The sequence below is a fragment of the Gracilinanus agilis genome, chromosome 3 (genome assembly GCF_016433145.1).
Source record: "Gracilinanus agilis isolate LMUSP501 chromosome 3, AgileGrace, whole genome shotgun sequence".
NCBI classification, from domain to species: Eukaryota; Metazoa; Chordata; class Mammalia; order Didelphimorphia; family Didelphidae; genus Gracilinanus; species Gracilinanus agilis.
Window position 1 is genome coordinate 640,040,429 of NC_058132.1, and position 20,539 is coordinate 640,060,967.

The 20,539-nt window shown below is 48.7% G+C and overlaps 1 protein-coding gene across 1 annotated transcript in view; it reads left to right on the forward strand.

Annotated features, from left to right (window-relative positions):
* Positions 1-20,539, forward strand: part of ANKFY1 (ankyrin repeat and FYVE domain containing 1) — a 41,083-nt gene that overhangs the window by 10,662 nt on the left and 9,882 nt on the right. The window contains exons 4-12 of the mRNA XM_044669490.1: positions 8,449-8,572; positions 8,782-8,931; positions 9,014-9,179; positions 18,227-18,431; positions 19,094-19,162; positions 19,238-19,437; positions 19,587-19,703; positions 19,750-19,848; positions 20,175-20,328. Of these exons, the coding sequence (XP_044525425.1) occupies positions 8,449-8,572; positions 8,782-8,931; positions 9,014-9,179; positions 18,227-18,431; positions 19,094-19,162; positions 19,238-19,437; positions 19,587-19,703; positions 19,750-19,848; positions 20,175-20,328 (1,284 nt within the window). The remainder of the gene's footprint in view (positions 1-8,448; positions 8,573-8,781; positions 8,932-9,013; positions 9,180-18,226; positions 18,432-19,093; positions 19,163-19,237; positions 19,438-19,586; positions 19,704-19,749; positions 19,849-20,174; positions 20,329-20,539) is intronic.

Below are 20,539 nucleotides of genomic sequence, written 5' to 3' on the forward strand. Positions count from 1 at the left end.
CTTTTAGATGGCATTTCCCAAATTTCACTTTTACATATTTTGAAACAAGACCTTTTTCCTCAGGTCACTGTTTCCCCTTGTACCTTAGCTATATTACTAGCACTCCATATAGGACCAGACACTGTTGACAACTCCCTTGGTTATCCTCACTTCTGGGTCATACTTGAAGGGTGGAGAGGAGCCCTTCCAGTCAAGAAGGAAGTGGACATCCTGAGGGGCAGTATCACTTCCAGCACTCAAAGGTCAGGGACTCTGAGGAACAGTATCGTTTCCTGTCCCAAGGGAGGAAGGGCCGTGGGGAGTGGCATCAATTGAAGTTCTAAGGGATCAGGAGTCCTTCTCAGGTAAGGACCAAAGCACAGGACCAGGAAAGTGGTGATCACAAGGCTCCATGATTCACATCACCTTGGAAGCACTTAAAACTTGCAGAAACTAAGAACCAGCTCAGAAAATAGCTGTGCAAAAAGACCTGAAGGTTTGGGACAGTTACACTACCGTGGGAATCAAGTCCAACTTTAACATAAAGTTAAAAGTCAAGAAATAGCAGGAAAAAAATGAGGAAATAGCCAAAAAACAAACAAACAAACAAACAAAAAAAAAACCTGACCATAAAAAGTTGCTATGCTAACAGGAAAGACCAAGACATAAATTCAAAGGAAGACAAAGGTGTCAAAGCAACTACAAGCAAAGCCTCAAAGGAAAAATGTGAATTCGATGCAAGCCTAACAAAAATTCTTGGAAAAGATATTTTCAAAATAAAAATAAGAGTAGTAGAGGTAAAGTTGGGAAAAGAAATAAAAACAATGCGCAAAAAAAAAAACCAAACAACCACCATGAAAAGAGAGTCAGCAGCTTGGCATAAGAGAGGCATAAAAAAGTGCTGAAGAAAATAACGGCTTAAAAAACAAGAGAAGAAAATGTAAAATTCTCATTAAAAAAACAGCTGACCTGAAAAATAGATCAAGGAAAGACAACTTAAGTATTATTGGACACTTTGAAAGTCTTGATCAAAGAAAGAGCCTAGATAATATATTTCAAGAAATTATCAAGGGAAATTCTCCTGATATCCTAGAACCAAAGTGTAAAAGAGAGATTGAAAGAATCCATTGATCACCAGCAGATAAAGATCACAAAATGAAAACACTCAGGAATGTTACAGCCAAATTTCAGGGCTATTAGGTAAACAAGGAATACTTCAAACAGTCAGAAAGCAATCATTCAAATGCCATGGAGCTACAGTCAGGATCACACAAGATCTAGCAGCTACCACATTAAACAAAGCAGTGGAGGGTTTGGCATATGGTTTTCTAGAAGGCAAAAGAATTGGAATTACAACCAAGAACAATCTACCAGCAAAACTCAGTAAAATCCTTCAAGGAAAAAGTTAATATTTAATGAAATAAAAGACTTTCAAGCATTCCTGATGAATACAAATACGAGACTCAAGAGAAACATGAAAGAGAAATGGTAAAGGGATTCAATAAACTTAAGCTGTTTACCTTTCTATATTGGAAGATGACACATATATCCTTAAGAACTTTTATCATTAGGATTGTTAGAAAAATTTACATAGAAAAATGGTTCGAGAGAGTTGATTTCATTGGGATGATGTTAAAACAATAGGTTAGAAAGAAAAATGCCCTGGGAGAAGGGGTAAAGGGAGAGGAAGAATGAAGAAAATTATCTCATATAAAAGAGGCACACAAGGAAGTGCTTTTTACAGTAATGGGGGAAATAGTGGTGGTGGTAGTGGGGCAAATCTAGATTGGTTCAAAAAGGGAAAATATTTGTACATACTCAATTGGTGATAGAAAGTTATCTTACCCAACAGAGAAGAAGGAGGGAAAGGGGGCAGATAAAAGGGGAAGGAGAAGGGTTGAAAGGGAGAGAAGATTAAAAAAAGAAAACAATGGTCAAAAGCAAATCATTTTAGTGGAGGAAGAAGATAAAAAGAAAAAGAAGGATAAATAGAAGAAAATAGGATGGGGGGAATTACCATTAGTAATCATAACTGTGAATTGATATGGGATGAACTCACTGTAAAACATAAGTAGATAGAATGGATTAGAAATCAAAATCCAACAATATATTGTTTATAAGAAATGCACTTAAAACGGAGAGACACTCAGAGTTAAAATAAGGGGCTAGAGTAAGATCTAGCTAAAGGCTATTTATAATAATATATATTATATTATATATTATAATAATATAATAAAAAATTAAGGCTAAAATAAGATCCTGATCTATTATGCTTCATCTGAAGTAAAAAAGTTGGAGGAAGCAGTCATGATCTCAGACAAAACAAAAGCAAAAATAGACGTAATTAAAGGGAGACAACATCTTGTTAAAAGGAATCATAGACAATAAAGTAATATCAATGGTAACAAGTATGCACCAAAGGGCAAAACATACCAATTCTTAAAGGAAGAGTTAATGAATGACAGGAGGAAATATACTCCAAAACTATACTAATGGAGACCTCAACTTTCCCTGCTCGGAGCTAGATAAATCTAACTGTAAAACAAATAAGAAAGAAACCAAGGAGATGGGTAGAATCTTAGGAAAGTTATAAATGAATGGCCTCTGGAGAAAATTGAATGGGAATAAAAAAGATTATACTGTTTTTTTTTCCTCTGATGTACATGGTACCTTTATAAATATTTAACCATGTATGAGGTCATAAAATCCTCGCAATATAATGCAGAAAAGCAAAAATATTAAGTGTAGGCTTTTCAGACCATAATGGAATAAAAAATACATTTAATAAAGGACCATATATTTGTACCATATACTGCTGAAAAGAAGGTTTTTTCCTTTTTATCCCTATTCAGTTTTCTCCAGATATCTATAAATCTAACTTTTCTAAAATTTCATTCACCTCCTTTCTTTCTTATTTATTTTTTTGTTAGATATATCTAGTTCTGATAGAGGAAGATTGAAGTCGCCTACTACTATAGTTTTACTGTCTATTTTGTCCTTAAGCTCTTTAAGTTTCTCCTTTAAAACTCTGGATGCTAGACCATTTTAGTGTGTATTTGTTAAGTACTGATATTTCTTCATTGTCTTTACTATCTTTTATCAAGATGTAATTGCCTTCCTTATCCCTTTTAGTCAAATCTATTTTTGCTTTTGCTTTGTCTCAGATCATGCTTGCTAACTCCTGCTTTTTTTGTCTCAATTGAAGTCAAATAGTTTCTGCTCCAGCTTCTTACCTTTACTTTTTGTGTGTCTACCTGCCTCAAATATGTTTCTTGTAAATAACATATGGTAGGATTCTGGTTTTTGATCCACGCTGCTATCTGCTTCCATTTTATGTGTGAGTTCAACCCATTCACATCCACAATTATGATTAACATCTATGCATTCCCCTCCATCTTGTTTTCCTCTTTTAATCCTGATCTTTCTCCTTTCACTCTTTCCCTCCACACCAGTGTTTTGCTTTTAATCACTCCCTCCTTTCTCCCTCCCTTATATTACTCCCCTCCCCACACACCCCCTTTCCTTATTCCCCTTCTACTTCTCTATAGGGTAAGATAGGATTCTATACCCCAATGAATCTAACTGTTCTTCCCTCTTTCAACCAATTCCAATGAGAGTAAGGTTTTAAGTATTACCTATTACTACCCTCATCTTCCTCTCCATTGTATTAGTCTTCTCCTCCCCCCATGTGCCTCTTTATGTGTTATAATTTATGCCATTTTACTTCTCTCTTCCCATTTCTCTTAGTAAAATCCTCTTTTTCACCCCTAGTTTTTTTAAATATTCTCCTAAACCGCTTAGTACCACACCCTTTATGTATACTTCTTCTAACTAATATGATAACGATAACAGTTTTTAAGAGTTACAGATATCATGTTTCCATATAGGAATATAAATAATTTGACCTTATTGAAGCCCTCAATTTTTTTCTTTTATTTACTTTTTTATGGAAATCTTGTAAATCTTCTATTTTATTAACTGCTCATACTTTCCTCTGAAAGTATATAGTTAGTTTTGATGAGTAGGTGATTCTTGGTTGTAAACCCAGTTCTTTTGTCTTCTAGAATATCATATTCCACACCTTGTGGTCCTTCAATGTGGAGGCTGCCAGATTTTGTATAATCCTGACTAGGACTCCATGATATTTGGATTGTTTCTTATTTTCTCCTTGGCCTGGTAGTTCTTGAATTTGGGCATACCATTCCTGGGAGTGGTCATTTGGGGATTTATTGCAAGAGAATTGTGGATTTATTGCAGCAGAATTGTGGGTTCTTTCGATTTCTATTTTACCCTGTCATTCAAGAATATCAGAACAGTTTTCTTAGATAATTTCTTGTAATATGATGTCTAGGCATTTCTTTGGTAATGAATTTCAGGTATCCAATAATTCTTAAATTGTCTTTTCTAGAACTATTTTCCAGATTGTTCTTTTTTCAATGAGATCTTTCATATTTTCTTCTATTTTTTGATTTTGCTTTATTATTTCTTGATGTCTTGTGAAATTGTGTCATTAGCTTCTATTTGCCCAATTCTAATTTTTAAAGAATGAATTTCTTCCATGACCTTTTGATCTTCCTTTTCCATTTGTTCTATTCTACTTTCTTGGAACTTTTTTATTGGATTTTTTTTTTTTTTGCTTCTTTTACCAGTAGATAAATTGTTTTTTTTAAGTTTCTTTTTTAAAAAAGTTTTTCTTTATTTTATTCCAGCAATAAATTTACACATAAATTTTCCAAGGTTACATGATTCATATTGTTTCCCTTCCCTCTCCTGGAGTTGACAATCATCAATTCTGTTTTTTTGGAAACTATTTTCTTCATTGAATTTTTTTGCCTCTTTTTCCATTTGACCAAATTTACTTTTTAAGCTATTGGTTGGTTTTTTTTTTTGTTTGTTTTTTTTTTGCTTTCATTTATTTGCTTTCATTTCATTTCATTACTTTAATTTCTTTTTCTCATTTTTCTTCAACCTGTCTTATTTGATTTTTGAATTCCTTTTTGAGTTCTTTTAGTGCTTGAGACCAATTTCCATTGTTCCTTGAAGTTTTGCATGTGGTTGCTTGGATCTCACCATCCCTTGTTGATTCTGTTCTTTGCTCTTTGCCACCATAGAAATTTTCTAGGGTTAGGAGTTTCTTTCGCTATTTGCTCATTTTCCCAGCCTTTTTTGTGCCTGTGGACTAAGAATTCTGAATGCTGATGATTCTCCTCTACTGCTGGCTTATAGGACTCAGCATTGTGAGCTCTTTTGCCCTGGGGCTAGGTCTGTACTGCAGCAGGGCAGATTTGAAAGGGTCCAGTGCTGTGAACTTCCAGACTTCAATCTGGACTAGTGCCGGGGCCTGGAACTTAATGAGATGGGTTTGAGGTGCTCTTTTGTTGGCATAACCCATGTCCCAGAATCCCAAAGTTGGCTTATGCCCACTCTTGGAAGTTACCACGGTAGGTGGTGGGTACGGGGGTCAACCAGCACTCCTCTTTGTACAGTTTTGCTTCTTGTTCCCCCTTAAATTTTTTCCCATGAAAATCAATTCTCTCTCTCTTCTTACCTTTCAAGTTATGTTCAGTAGGAGAGTCCCTTCCCTTTGTCTTGCTATTAATTTTTTTATTTTGCATTTAGAATATTTTTACATGGTTCCATGACTCATAATCCCTTCCCTCTTCCCTCCCCTCTCTTAGTTGCTATTGATTTTGACTCATGTTATTTTGAGGATCTTTTTAAGATTGGTTTGGGGGGCAGCTGGGTGGCTCAGTGGATTGAGAGCCAGGCCCAGAGATTGAAGATTCTGGGTTCAAATTTGGCCTCAGACACTTCCCAACTGGGTGACCCTGGGCAACTTACTTGACCCCCATTGCCTAGCCCTTACCACTCTTCTGCCTTAGAACCAATACACAGTATTGATTCTAAGATAGAAGGTAAGGGATTTAAAAAAAAAGATTGGTTTGGAAGGACTGTCAAAGCTATTTCAGCTTTTTCAACTATTAAGCCACCATCTTGGCTCTGTCCCCTGACAAAATAGGTAAAGAAAGCACACTTCCAAATTAGTTTTATGGCACAAATATGGTTTTGATACCTAAACCAGGGAGAAAAAAGAAACAAAGAAAGAAAATTGTAGACTGATTTCCTTAATGAATATTGATGCATAATTTTCAAATAAAACATTAGCAAGGAGTTTCTAGCATTCTGTCACAAAAGTTATACACTAAGACTGTGTGTATGGATTCATACCAGGAATGCAGACATGGTTTAATACTAAGACAACCATCAGCATATCAATAACAGTCACGACAAAAATCATGTGATTATTTCAGTAGATGCAGAAAAAAATCTTTGAAAAAAATAATACCATTCCTAGTGAAAACACTAGGATGCAGCGGAATCAATGGGGCTTTTCTCAAAATGATTAATACTCTCTGTTTAAAACCAAAAGCAAACATCATCTGAAATGGGGATAAACTAGAAGGCTTCCCAGTAAGAGCAGGGGTAAAGCAAGGAGGCCCATTTTCACCACTGTTCTTCAGTATATGGTACTAGACACATTGGCTATAGCAATAAGACCAATAAGACAAGAAACAGAAGTTGAAGGAATGAGTAGGCAATGAGAAGACAAAGCTAATACCCTTTGCAGATGATAGGACAGCATTCTTAGAGAACTCTAGAGAATCAGTTAGAAATTTAGATAAAACAATGAGCAACTTCAGCAGAGTTGCAGCATATAAAATAAACCCACATAAATCACCAGCATTTCTGTTTGTTACCAACAAAACCCAGCTAGAAGAGCTAAAAAGAGAAATTCCATTTAAAATAACAGCAGATGACATAAAATACTAGGGAGTCTACCTGCCAAGACAAATCTAAATGATTGCAGAAATATCCATTGCTGCCGGGCAGGTCAAGTCAGTATAATAAAAATGACTTCTACTTAAGTTAATTTACTTATTCTGCACCGTAAGCATTGTAGAATTGCTTCATGGAACTTTGAAAAATTATAATAGAATTCACATGGAAGAACAAAAGGTCTAGAGCAGATTCCCAAAGTGGGCGCCCCCACCCCCAGGTAGGTGCTGCAGAGATCCATGGGAGGCAGTGATGGCCACAGGTGCATTTGGGGGCGGTGCTAGTATGTGATGGGGGGGGGCACTAAGTCATTTTTTTTCTGGAAAGGGGGCGGCAGACCAAAAAAGTTTGGGAGCCCCCGTGGTAGACTATCGAGGGAGTCAGTGACAAAAATGCGAAGGAAGGCAGACCAGCAGTACCAGATTTTGAATTCTATTACAAATCTATCATCATTGAAGCAGTCTGGTGCTGGGTAAGAAGCAGAGCAGTGGATCAGTGGACTCAGTCACTTAGGAGTAGGTGACCTGGTGCTGAAAAAGCCCCCAGATCTAAGCCTTTGAGGTAAGGCTTACGCAACATCTGACAAAAATTGTTGGGAAAACTGGGAAGCACTTTGGCTGAAACTAGAAACAGACTGGCTCCTCTTATATCAAGTTTAGCTCAAAATGTAGGAATGATGTGGTGTCATAAGGAAATTGGGGAGTGTGGGGAAATATACCCGCTGAAGGGAAGAATTTAAGACCAGCTGAGAAATAGAAGGGATTAGAGGAAATAAAACGGATCATTTTGATCATGTGAAATAAAGGAGTTTTTGTACAAAAAACCTCAGTGCAGCCAAACTTAGAAGCAAAACAGGAATGGAGGGGAGGTGTTGCAGCAGGTTCCTCTGATAAAGGCCTAGTTTCCCAAGCATGTAGGGATCCGAGACAGATTTATAAAAAAAACCCAAACATTTCCCAGTTGCTAATGGCCACAGGACATGAACAGGGAGTTTTCAGAAGGAATCAAAGCTGTTCATAATCATAAGAAAGTGTTCTAAATCCCTCTTGATCAGAGAAAAGCAAATTAACCCCCTCCTTCCCCTCCCTCCTCCCCCCAATCACATACACACACCGGGCAGATCTTCAGCTCACGATATTAGTAGAAAATGACAAATGCTGAATGGGATGTAGTAGGATGCCGATACATTGTTGGTGGAGTTGTGACAGGGCCGACTAAGCTGGAGAACAATCTGGAACAAGACCCACTGCTAGGTCTGTAGCCCAAAGAGGGCGGCGGAGGAGGAAAAGGACCTCCGCCCAAATAGTTGGAGCAGCAATGCATGGGAAAGCCCAGGGGGCCCCAGATTGGGATGGGACGCTGCTACTGTGACAGACAGCTCGGAAGATGGCGGTGCTCTGGCGCACAGTGATGGCAGCTGTGGACGCCTCAGCTTCTCCCATGGAACAGTGATCCAGGCAGTTCCAAAGGGGCCGTCGTGCCAGATCCCCCACCCCCCAGGGAGAACACGCAAGGAACGGCCTTGCTTTCCGTTGTTGCCCTTGCCTTTTGCACCCTGACTCGAGCCTTGGAGCGTGTTCCGCCGGGGCCATTCCTCCTGCTCGCACTCAGCACAGGCCTCTGCTTTGCCAGGTGTGAGAAAGGCGTGATGTCCCTGGTGAACGTGAGGAATTGCATCCGATTCTATCAGACGGCCGAGGAGCTGAGCGCCAGCACACTGATGAACTATTGTGCGGAAATCATTGCCAGCCACTGGGTGAGTGGAGCGAGGGGGAGGGGCTTCGGGCAGGAGGCGGAGCCTTTGTGTGGGAGCGCCTCAGGGCGGGGCTTGGCGTGGGGACTGCTGGGAGGGCGCCTGGACTCCAGCCTGTAATTGGCAGGCCCCACCCCTACCCTGGGGGGGGGCGGGGCGGGGCGGGGCGGGGCGGAGGGAGATCTGGAAACTCCCTGCGGCGCCCTCCGCAGGACGACCTGCGCAAAGAAGACTTCAGCGGCATGAGCGCGCAGCTCCTCTATCAGATGATCCAGTCCAAGACGCAGCACCCGCTGCACAAGGCCATCCGGCTGGAGCGGGAGGACGTGGTCTTCCTGTACCTCATCGAGACGGATGCCCAGGTGAGGGGGCGGGGCCGAGGGCCGGGGGCGGGGCCCCGCGCGGGGCGGCCCTGACCGCCTCCTGCCCGCCTCTCCGTCCCAGCTGCCCTTGAAGCTGAATGAGCTCGACCCCAACGGAGACCTGGCCTTGGATCTGGCCCTCTCTCGAAGGCTGGAGAGCATCGCCAGCACGCTGGTGAGCCACCGGGCCGACGTGGACATGGCCGACAAGAACGGCTGGAGCCTGCTGCACAAGGCCATCCGGAGAGGTGAGGGGCTGGCGGGCGGCGGGCGTGGCAGCCCTCTGACATGGGGCCGCGGGGCCCCTTCTCCAGCATTGGCTTCCGGCTGCCCTTGGTGACCCCCGGAAAGGACGGGGAAGTCCCGGGCAGAGGCACACCTGCCCAAGCCCCAAAGCCCCAGGTGCAGCCTGGGCCAGTGGAGAAGCCAGCCCCTAGCCCAGGGCAGGGGGGGCTCAGTTTCTTCCTCTTGGAGCGTCCAGTGAGAGCCCATCGGACTGCTTGGTTGGATGAAAGCGTCAGTGCCAGCAGGCCTGGCTCAGGAAGGCCTGGGTGCCGGCCCAGGCCCAGGGCCCTCCGCCCTTCCCCTGTTCCCTTTTGGGTGAGGAAATCCATTTGTGTGCGCTCCTGGGTTCTTCCCCCTTTGACCCAGCCCAGGGCACGCCTCTGCCCCTCTCCTGCCATTCTTCTGGATGATTCCATACTGGAATGTCAGTGGTTGATCCTGGTCCAGGCCCTCCCGCTGGCTCATTCCTCTTTACTGGCCTGGGGTTCTCTTCTCTCCTGGGTCTACCCTTCAGGGTTTTCTCCCCAGCTCTGCCCTCTTCTTTAGGCAGCTTGGAAATCGTCTGTTTCGTACAAAGTCTATTTTAGACTCAATTTTGTTAGGCAAGTTATTCTTGGTTGCAAGTCCATATTGCTTTCTGGAATGTCATATCTCAAGTTCTTCAGCACTTTATAATGGTGGCTACTGGAATCATGAGATCCTAGCTATGGTTCCTCAGGACTTCAATTCTTGCTTTTCCTTTGACCTGAGAGCTCTGGCGCAGTGACTTTTGACGCATGTGTCTGGGAGGCTGCATTTTGGGGTTTCTTCCAGGAAGTGACCAGTGGATTCTGTTTCTAAGAGATCAGGCGGTTTTCAGTTCTTGAAACAGGATATCCAGACTCTTGTCATGGCCTCAGGAGGTCGGAGCCTTTGATTTCCCTTCTTGTTCTGTTGTCCAGATCAGTTATTTTTGCTGTGAGACACCTTACATTTGCTTCTGTTTTAATCTTGCTGTCTCCCAGAGTCACCTGGCTTCTCTTTGGGCCTTTCAAATTTTCAGAGCTTGTTGCTCGGACAAGGTCTGGCCCTGTGGCGCCATCCTGGTCGTTCACCCCTCTCAAGCTCTTTTTTCCCTCAATGGTTTTCCCACTTTTCCCCTCTAGTGCTCTTATTTCATTTCTAAAAAACATTCAACTCTTCCTTTTTTCAATTCTCATTTCATCTCTATCAGGAATTCTGGAGGAGTTTTGTGCCCAAGATGGATGTTCCTTTGAGGCTTAGTTTGTGGCTGCTTTGGGGTCATTCTTTTCTTCTGTGTTTGTGTCTTTTAGCTTCCCTGCTACCATATTAACTCTTCAGGATGGGCCTTTTTGTTTGTTGATTCTTCCGGTCTCTATCCTGTCTCTGGACTTGATGTTATTAGGCCCGGAGATGGTCTGTGGCACTTCTGGAGGGAAGGTCTGTGCTGGACTTGTTGCTGCTTTCTGGGGTATTTAGTTTTGTGTTATTCTAGGATCTCAGGGACAAGTAGGGACCTGTAAGCTTTCAGGACTCCCGGAGTGGTCTGATCCAGGTCAAAATTTGATTGCTGCCCTCCTTGGTCTGAACTGCTGGAATCTGCCCATCAGCAACCTGGGAAACTGGGTTCGTTCAGATTAGGAGAACTGTAGGTTCTCCTTTGGTGTGTAATTCCTGCCCTGGTTGTTCCTCTGCAGTGTGAGCTAGATGATGTGAATGAGGCCCTGCTCTGAGCCTGAGAAATAATATGAGATACACTGCTGCTGTGGGCTTCTGAACCCAAAACCTCCCTACCCCCATGTACAGATCTCCTTCTTAGTCCACCCTGTATTTGTGCAGCAAAGCCCTCAATTGTCTCCTGTCCCAATTATCGTGCCCCAGTGCACAGCCTCTCTTGGGCATTAGAGCACTCACATGGAGACCAGTGTTTGCAGACTTCTCTGTCTCCCTATTGCCACCCTCATGTTACTCTTTCTGGATTTCTCCATCAACATTCAATGTGCAGCCATTTTTTTATCTATTTGTTAAATATACACTCAAGGATATAAATTTCCCCGAGTACTGCTTTAGCTGCATCCCACAGATTTTGGTAGGATGTCTTATCATTGTCATTCTCTTCTATGAAATTATTGACTGTTTCTATGATTTGTTCTTTAACTAATTTTGGAGAGTCATAGTATTTAATTTCCAATTAATTTTTGATTTGCCTATCCATGCACCCTTACTAATTATTATTTTTGTTGCATTATGATCTGAAAATTTTATATTTATTATTTCTGCTCTTTTGCATTTGTTTGCCATGTTTCTATGCCCTAGTACATGGTCAGTCTTTGTGAATGTACCATGTGCAGCTGAAAAGAAGGTGTATTCCTTTTTGTCCCTATTTATTTTTCTCCATGTATCTATTAATTCTTATTTTTCTATGATTTCATTCACCTCTCTTATCTCTTTCTTACTTTTTGGTTTGATTTATCTAGATCTGATAGAGGAAGATTTAGATCTCCCACTAGTATAGTTTTACTATCTATTTCCTCTTTGAGCTCTGCCAGTTTCTTCTTTAAAAATTTAGATGCTATACCATTTGGTGCATACATGTCGAGTACTGCTATTTCTTCATTGTTTATACTTCCTTTTATCAGGATGTAATTACCTTCCCTGTCTCTTTTAACTAGATCTCTTTTTACTTTGGATTTGTCAGAAATCATGATTACAACTCTTGCCTTCTTTTTCTCAGTTGAAGCCCAATAGATTTTGCTCCAGCCTTTATTTTTTACTTTATGTATGTCTACCTGTTCGATGTGTGTTTCTTATAGACAACATATGGTAGGATTTTGATTTCTAATCCACTCTGCTATTTGCTTCCATTTTATGGGCAAGTTCATCCCATTCATATTTAGAGTTATAATTATCAATTGTGTATTCTCAGACATTTTGATTCCCTCTCTTTGTCCTACCCCTTCTTCTTACGCTGTTTCCTTTTAAACCAGTGTTTTGTTTTAAATCAGTCCCACCCCTCCATCCCCTCCCTTAGTTTACTTCCCTTTCCACCCCCTCCCTTTTTGTTCCTTTGTTATTATTTTTTAAGGCCTAATGAATTCTCTCCCCACTCTCTTCCCCTCCCTTTTTGAACTCCCCACCCCCCTGCCCACCTTGGCTTATCCCTTCTGAATTTCTCCATAGGGTAAGATAGAATTTGATATCCCAATGGATCTAGCTATTCTTCCCTCTCAGGATTAATTCTGCTGAGAGTAAGGTTTAAGTATTTCCTGTTAATGCTCTCTTCCTTGCCTTCTTATAATAGTATTCATCCCCTCCCCTTCCCATGCCCTCTTTGTGTGGTATAGAATGACCTATTTTTCTTATTCCTTCAAGTTTCTCTTGGTGCCATCTTCTATCCCCCCCCCCCTTTTTCCCCCGTACACCATTTAGTACTTCAACCTCTCCCTATGAATAATTCTTCCAATTACTATAATAGTGAGTTCAATTTTTGAGAATTATACGTAACATTTCTCCATATAGGAATACAAATAATTTGATCTTATTGAAGCCCTTAAAGATGCACATTTAAAAATAAGAGTTTTCTTTCTTTCCTCTCTTATTTACTTTTTCATTTTGTGGTTGGATATCAAACTTTCCATTTAGTTTTGGTCTCTTCTTTACAAATACTTGGAAATCTTCTGTCTTGTTGAATGCCCATGCTTTCCCCTGGAAGAATGTAGTCATTTTTTTTTAGTTTTTAGTTGTTTTTTTTTAAACCCTCACCTTCCGTTTTGGAGTCTATACTGTGTATTGGCTCCAAGGCAGAAGAGTTGTAAGGGTAGGCAATGGGGGTCAAGTGACTTGCCCAGGGTCACACAGCTGAGAAGTGTCTGAGGCCAGATTTGAACCTAGGACCTCCTGTCTCTAGGCCTGGTTCTCAATCCACTGAGCTACCCAGCTGCCCCTATAGTCAGTTTTGATGGGTAGGTGATCCTTGGTTGTAGACTCAAATCTCTTGCCTTTCTGACTATCATGTTACAAGACATGCGGTCTTTTAGCATGGAGGCTGCCAGATCCTGTGTGATCCTGATTGGTGTTCCTTGATATCTGAATTGTCTCTTTCTGGCTTCTTGTAATATTTTTTCCTTAACTTGGAAACTCTTGAATTTCACAGTTATATTCCTGGGGGTTGACTTTTGAGGGTTTAGTGTAGAGGGTGATCTATGGATCCTTTCAATGTCTATTTTGCCCTCTTTTTGAAGAGGGCAGTTTTCTTGGATGATTTCTTGTAGTATAGTCTCCAAATGTTGTTAATTTCTGATTTTTCAGGAAGACCAATGATTCTCAGATTGTCACTTCTTAATCTGTTTTCTTGATTAGTCACTTTCTCAGTGAGATATTTCATGTTTCCTTCTATTTTGCCATTCTTTTGACTTTGCTTTATTAGTTATTGATGTATTGTGAGATCATTGACCTCTACTTGCCTAATTCTGGTCTTTAGACACTAGTTTTTTGTTATAATTTTCCTTTTTCAATTTGGTCTATCTTGTTTTCCTGCTGTTTAATTTGGATCTCCAATTTGCTTATCATTTCGTTTGATTTTGGGGCATCTTTCTCCAATTGGGAGTTTCTGTCTTTTAACCTATTAATTTCCTTTTGAGCTATTTCCCACTTTTCTTGCCAAATATCTTCCATCTTTCTCATGATCTCAGATTTGAACTCTTCAAGAGCTTGTGACCAATTTTCATTTTTGGGGGGAGGTTTGGATGGATTTTCTTTCCTCTGCTGTCTGCTCTGTTGTCTGGATTTTTTCTGTGTAAAAGTTATCGATTGTTAATGTTTTATCTTGTTCCTTCTCTTGGGTTAGTTCTTGGGCTTTGCTTGCCATTATTATGTTGGTTTTTCCTTCTCAGTCAGACATCTGAGTGAGGCAGGCAGGCTCTCTGTGTACAGAGCTGTGGAGCAGATTTTGCCTGAAGCTACTTTACCAGCCACAGCGATCAGTGCCGCCCCTCTCAACTATATCCTTGCACCCAAGGTCTGCGCTCTTTAGGCTTCTGGGGTCTCAAGACTTGCTGTTCTCAGGATCAAGCCTCCTGGTGGACCCAGTCAGCTGCCAGGACCTCAGATATTTCCCCATGCTTGCTCCTCTGCCCAAGGCTCCTTTATGAGTCTCAGCGTGTGTTGCTATCACTATCTTTCATCCCACCCCTCTAGGTCTGTGCTCAAAGTCTGCGTTCTTTAGCCTCTTGGGGTCTTAAGTCTTGCTGCTCTCAGGAGCAGGCCCTGGTGATCCCAGGTAGCTGCCAAGAACTTAGTGAATGCCCCACACTTACTCTAACTCTTGTGAGCTGGCTCTGGCACTGTAGGTGGGGTGGGGGGGAGGCTCGATCAGCTCACGTTTCAGTGAGAGCTATTTCACCCCCTTATAGCATGGAAATGCCCCATTTCCACATACCTTCAATGCTGTGCCCTGTTGTGGGGTCCCTTCGTTCCTCTGGATTTGTTTTTTGTGTCCTTTTGAGGTATCATGTGTGAGTTGGTTAGGGGAGTTCAGCGCCCTGCTTCTCCTCTGCAGCCATCTTAACCCGGAAGTCCTTTTCGATCTATTTGGAGGAGTTTTGTGGAAGGGAGCGTGGCTTCCCTGATTCCTCCTCTGCCACCATGGCTTTGCCTCTCACCTGAAACCGTTTCATGGATACGAGATGAAACGTCAGAGCTGGGGTTTGCTCCGTCCACAACAAAGAACACAAACCCCAATGAAGGAAAGCTGTCCAGCACGACCAACCACACCTTCATCTGCAGTACCTTGAGCCCATCAGCCCCCCTTCTACACAGAAGCAGGGAAGGGGCCATTTCATTTCCTTTTGTCTCTTCTCTGGGGCCTCGGCGTCATCTCTTTTCACTTTGAAGCGTCTCTTGTCTACCTCACTAATGCATCTTCTCTACCCGTGTGCCCCTCGGTCTCTCCTCTGACACTGGACCTACTCTGGGGCAGACCCTCATCTCCTCACACCTGGACTATTGCAGTAGCTACTGGGGTGTCTGTCTGCCTGCTCCAGTCCATTCTTCATTCAGACACCGAACAAATTTTCCTCAGTAAACTCCAGGGGGCACCTTTTCGCCTTCAGGATCAAATACCAAACGTCCTGTTTGGCATTCAGAGCCCTTCGTGCCCGGCCCCCTCTTCTTATGCCTTCTCTCCCATCTCTCCCCTAATGGCCCCCAAACACACCGCTCCGATTCCGTGGTATTGGCCTTGCTGGGCCTCCTCCAGCGTGCTGGTTGCTGCTCTCCCTCCTCTTGGCCACTTCCTGTCTCCTCCAGCATTCTGCAGGAAGCCTTTCCCGACCTCCCCTTCGTCTAGCCCCTCCTCGGTGGGAGTCTCTCCGCTGGCCCCGCTCCAGGGCAGGGGCTTTCTCTTGCCTTCCTTCATATTCTCCGTTGGCATTTCTTACAAAATCCATCCTCGATCCTTCAGCCGCCTTCTCTCTGGAATCCTTCAGACGCCCCTTTCTTGAGTCCAGGCTTCTGTGGCTTCCTCGTCATGTAAAGGGCCTTCCCTGGCCTGGGCTGTGGCCAGTCTTCTCCCAAACGTGGGTGACTTGAGCGCGGTCAGCGTGAGATTTGCATCCCACTCTTCTCCGTGGAAGGCCCGCATGGTAACCATGGCAACCCGCCGCCCTTTGCAAGAGCCCAGTGGCTGCGAACTGGAATTCTTGATCACCCGAGTCAGTCTGGAGCGGAGACCTGCAGGCAAGAGCGGCCGCGGCTCGAGGAGCTCTCGCTGTCCGGGCCAAGGTGGGGGCAGCCTCCCTCCAGGAGGCCCAGAGGAATCCTCGCCTCCCGGGAGGCCCCGGCCTGGGACTTGGGCAGCGGCCCTCGTGTGGCCCCGCAGTGCCGCCTCGGAGGGTGTTCGTGCCTCCTCTGTCCTGTGTCCTGGCACTGCCACACAACCAGCTTCTTGAACAGACGGGCTCCGGCCCTTGATGGAAGAGAAAGGCGGCACCTTCGCCCACCTGCCGGCACTTAGCGAGGCGCCTGCGGGCTCGTCAGGGACTTCGGGCCCTTTTGCCCTGAGGCTGACGAAGCGACTTCTGGCCGCCGGGCTCTCGTCACTTGTTCTCGGGTGCTTGAAGAATCCTGGGGTGGCGCAGGGTCCTCTGGGAGGCTCAGCAGAGAGAGCCAGGTCTAGAGATGGCGGTCCTGGGTTCAAATCTGGCCTCCGAGGCTTCCTGTCTGGGCGATTCTGGGCAAGTCCCAGAAGCCCCATCGCCCACCCCGCCTGCCTTGATTCCAGGACAGCAGCTGAGGGTTTCTCCCTTTTTAAAAGAGACCCAGAAGACACGGGAGCTTTGCCTCTCCTCTGAGGCTGCTGGATGGGCAAAGGCCGCGGCTGTGTGGCCGCTCTCGGTGGTAGGTGCTCGTGTCCGGCCGGTCTCCCGCCGCTGAGCCCCGGGCTGGGAGTCTGGCCTCACTTGTGGTCTCCAGAGTCCTTGTGGCCAGCCTCGAAGGGAGGCGGACAAGGGGTCGAGAACAAGGAAGTGTGAAAGCTCTGACTCGGACGTCTTGGCGTCCTCCGGGAGCCCCGGGCGGCCTCTGCCGCTCTCGTCGCCTTTCGGCAGAGGAAGAGACTCGGGCTGATGCCTGGCCCAGGGCTAGGCAGCTAGCAAGTGGCTGAGGCCGGATCCGAACTCAGGGCTTTCTGACTCCAAGCCCAGGGTTCCGTGCCGTGTGGTGCGCCCCCGCCGCCGTCAAGGAGTCCTGGGCTGAGGAGGCCTCCAGGAAAAGGGACCAGGACGGGCCGGAAGAAAGACGAGAGCCGAGGAGGCAGGGCAGAGATTCCGCGGCCCAAGGCGAGGGGGGACCCTCGGCCAGAGGGGAAATCTGCCCTCGGGGGGGGCCCCGACCGGCCCAGACGGCGAGCAGCAGCTGCAGGAGGCGCGTCTTCGCTCTCTGCCCGCCCCAGGCAGCTGCCCGGCGGGTGGCGGGTGAGACTCGGGGCAGGCCCTGCCCGAGACGCTGCTGGCCGAGTCACTGAGCCCCCGCGAGATGGGGACGAGGGCACGGCTGGCGCTTCCTCGATGCTGGGCGCGCCGGGCAGGCTGGCACCGAGCTCGTGAGGCCACGAGCTGTAGGTGGGCCCCTTCGCAGGGCGCCGAGGAGCCGGGAGCCCCCTCGTGGCCACACTGGGGTGCCGTTGGGGGCCAAGCGCTGGGCCTCCAGATCTTACCCTGTTTTGCCTTCACAACACCCCGGGCAGGGACGTGCCGTGACGATGCCCTGGAAAAGGGCACCCAGAGGCGAAGGCACTTGCCCAGGCTCACGTCATAGGATGCGTCTGGAGCCACATTCAAACCTGGATCTCCCTGGTGCCAGGCTCTGGTGCCCGCTGGCCTTGAGGGTCAGCCATGGCGTGGGGGTCCCTTTGGAGGGGGGTCAGGAGGCTCCCTGGAAGAGGCGTCTTTGAGTTCGGTCCCAAAGCCAGGGCAGCGTTTCAGGAGGAGCCAAGCTGAGCATGTTTTGAGGCAGAGGAGGCGGGCAGTGATGGGCACCTTTGGGGGTTGGCAGAGCACAGCGTGTGCCCCAGGGAACAAGGTCGACGTGGGAGGAAAGAGCCTCGACGTGTGGGACCGTTCTGTGTTCCTGCCGTGGCACCCAGCTCGAGGCTGTCTGTGGGAGGGCCCCTCCCTGGGCTGGTGCCCGCAGAGCCCCCTCCCCCTGGCAGGCAGGGCCCCACCCCTGGCACTGGCTTGCCTGAGGCTTTCTGTGCCTGCTGGAGCCGAGAGTCCCACTGCTCGTGCCCCCCGGCGCTCCCCGGCCGCTTCCTGCCTCCTCCCTCTGCTCCGGCCTGGCTGTCCGCGGTGCTGAGCCGTGTGCGAGTCTCTCCGAGGAGTCGCTGAGCTCTGAGTCGGGGCCTCGAGGGGCTCCCCGTGGGCTTCAGGGCATCCGTGGTTAGGGGGCGCCTCCTCGGGGGGCCCCGTGCCGGGTGCGAGGGTGCGACGGCGCCTTTTCTCCCGGCCTCTGACAGGCGACAGCTTCGCGGCCAGCTTCCTCATCAAGAACGGCGCGCTGGTGAACGCGGCCACGGCGGGGGCGCAGGAGACGCCGCTGCACCTGGTGGCCTCGGCCAGCGGCGGGAAGGGCCCGGCGGACGGCACGGCGGAGATGGCGCACATCGCCGAGTCCCTCCTGCAGGCCGGCGCGAACCCCAACATGCAGGACGCAAAGGGGAGGTGAGCCCGAGGGCCCCCGCGTGCAGGCTTGGGGAGGCCTCTCTGGAGCCTGTCAGGGGAGTGCACAGACTCACGTTGGCACCCACTCCCCCCTTTGGGCCCAGGCTGTGCCCGACCCTCTCCTTCCTGCCGACAGTCGTCTCTTCTGCGCTGTCTCCTCCATGGAGCCCTCTTGGGCTGGCAGTGTGTGGCGTGGAACCCCGGAGGAGGTTAGGCCCCCCCTGCCGAGGCCAGAGCCCCCCCCAAGTGCCCCGGGACTCCCCCGGGGCCTCAAGCCCTTCCCGAGCCCAGGCCGGCCATGGGCCAACCTGGGGGATGGCAGCCCCGCTTTTTGGGGGGTTCCCGGCCCGTCCGAGCAGAAGCTGCCGCAGCCCCTCCAGGATCGGGGCTCATGGGGCCTCCGAGGAGCCTCTTGTGGGTGCAGGAGCCGGAGGTCCAGCCCTGGCTGCAGGCTGATGGCACGACGCTTGGACTCTGCTCGGGGAGGGGACGGAGATGCCAGCCGGGCTCTGCCCCCCCGGCCTCCCCTCCCGGCAGTGTCTGCCTCCGGAGAAGCCGACCGAGGCCGGGAGGGGTCACAGAGCCCACACTTGCCCGCAGGCCTCCGGGGCTCGGGGCGGCTCGGGGCGCCCGAGGTGACCGCTGCCCCTCTCTCCCGCCAGGACGCCGCTGCACGCCTCCATTGTGGCCAGAAATGACGTGGTCTTCAGTCAGCTGCTGCAGTGCAAACAGTAGGTGGGGGCCGGAAGGGGGGCCGGGGGCGCCCCGAAGGCGGGCTCTCAGGGTCTCTGTGCTCGGCCCCCCAGGCTGGACCTGGAGCTCAAGGACCACGAGGGCAGCACCGCCCTGTGGCTGGCCCTCCAGTACGTCACGGTGTCTTCGGACCGAGCCGTGAACCCCTTCGACGACGCCCCCGTCCTCAACGGCACGTCCTTCGACGAGAACAGCTACGCGGCCCGGCTGATCCGGCGCGGCAGCCGCACCGACGCCCCCGACGCCGCCACAGGTGGGCCCCCGGGAGACCGCGGGGTCTGGGGGGGTCAAGGGTCAGCCCGGCCCCCGCTCGCCCCGCGCTCCCGGGACGCAGGGCGGCGCGGGGTCCCCCGGCCCGCGGCTGGCACCGGCGCCCCCATGTGCACCTTCGTCCTCCCGCAGGGAACTGCTTACTCCAGAGGGCAGCTGGAGCGGGCAACGAGGCGGCGGCCCTCTTCTTGGCGGCCAGCGGAGCCCCCGTGAATCACAGGAACCGATGGGNTCAGAAGATTTGGGGAAGCCCCGACGGCGGCGCCCTGAGCCCGGCTCTGTTCTTGTGCTCCAGCCAACGCCCTCCACGCCGTCGGCTCGCTGCAGATCATCCCGGACTTCAGCCTCAAGGACTCCAGGGACCAGACCGTGCTGGGGCTGGCGCTGTGGACGGGTGAGGCCTGGCCCCCCGGCCCCCCCCAGTCCCCAAGACCCCTGGCCGTCCCCTCCCCAACCGCCTGGCCCCCAGCCCCCCGCTTCTGGAGCAGTTGTGGCTCCCTGGAGGGAGAGCGCCGGGCCCAGAGACGGGGCGCCCCGCGCTCCTGCGTGGCCTCCTGCCCGTGCGCCCCCTCGCCTGGCCCCCGGCTCTCCTCCACCCTGCCTGGAGGCCGGCCTCGGGTTCTCGCAGGCCCCGTCCCCACCAGACAGCCCAGGATGCGTCGGTGTAGACGCGTCGGTGTAGACGGGGCCTGCGGGGTTCACGGTCCGGGCCCGTTGCAGGGATGCACACGATCGCGGCCCAGCTGCTGGGCTCGGGCGCCTCCATCAACGACACCATGCCCGACGGGCAGACGCTGCTGCACATGGCCATCCGGCGGCAGGACGGCAGGAGCGCCCTCTTCCTCCTGGAGCACCAGGCCGACATCAACATTCGGTGATTGGGGTTTGTGGGTGCCCTTTGGAGGCCCGCCTTCACCCTCGGACTCCAGAGTCTCCCCCGGGCCGGCCGGCTTCCCGTTTCCTCAGGGACGGAGCTTTGTCTCGGCCTCCAGGCCTCTGTCCTGCCCCGTCGTCTTGTTTCCCCCGTCTCCGGGCCTCCGAGGAGGCCACGTCCCGCGACTGGAAGGCGCCCCCTCGCCGTCTCC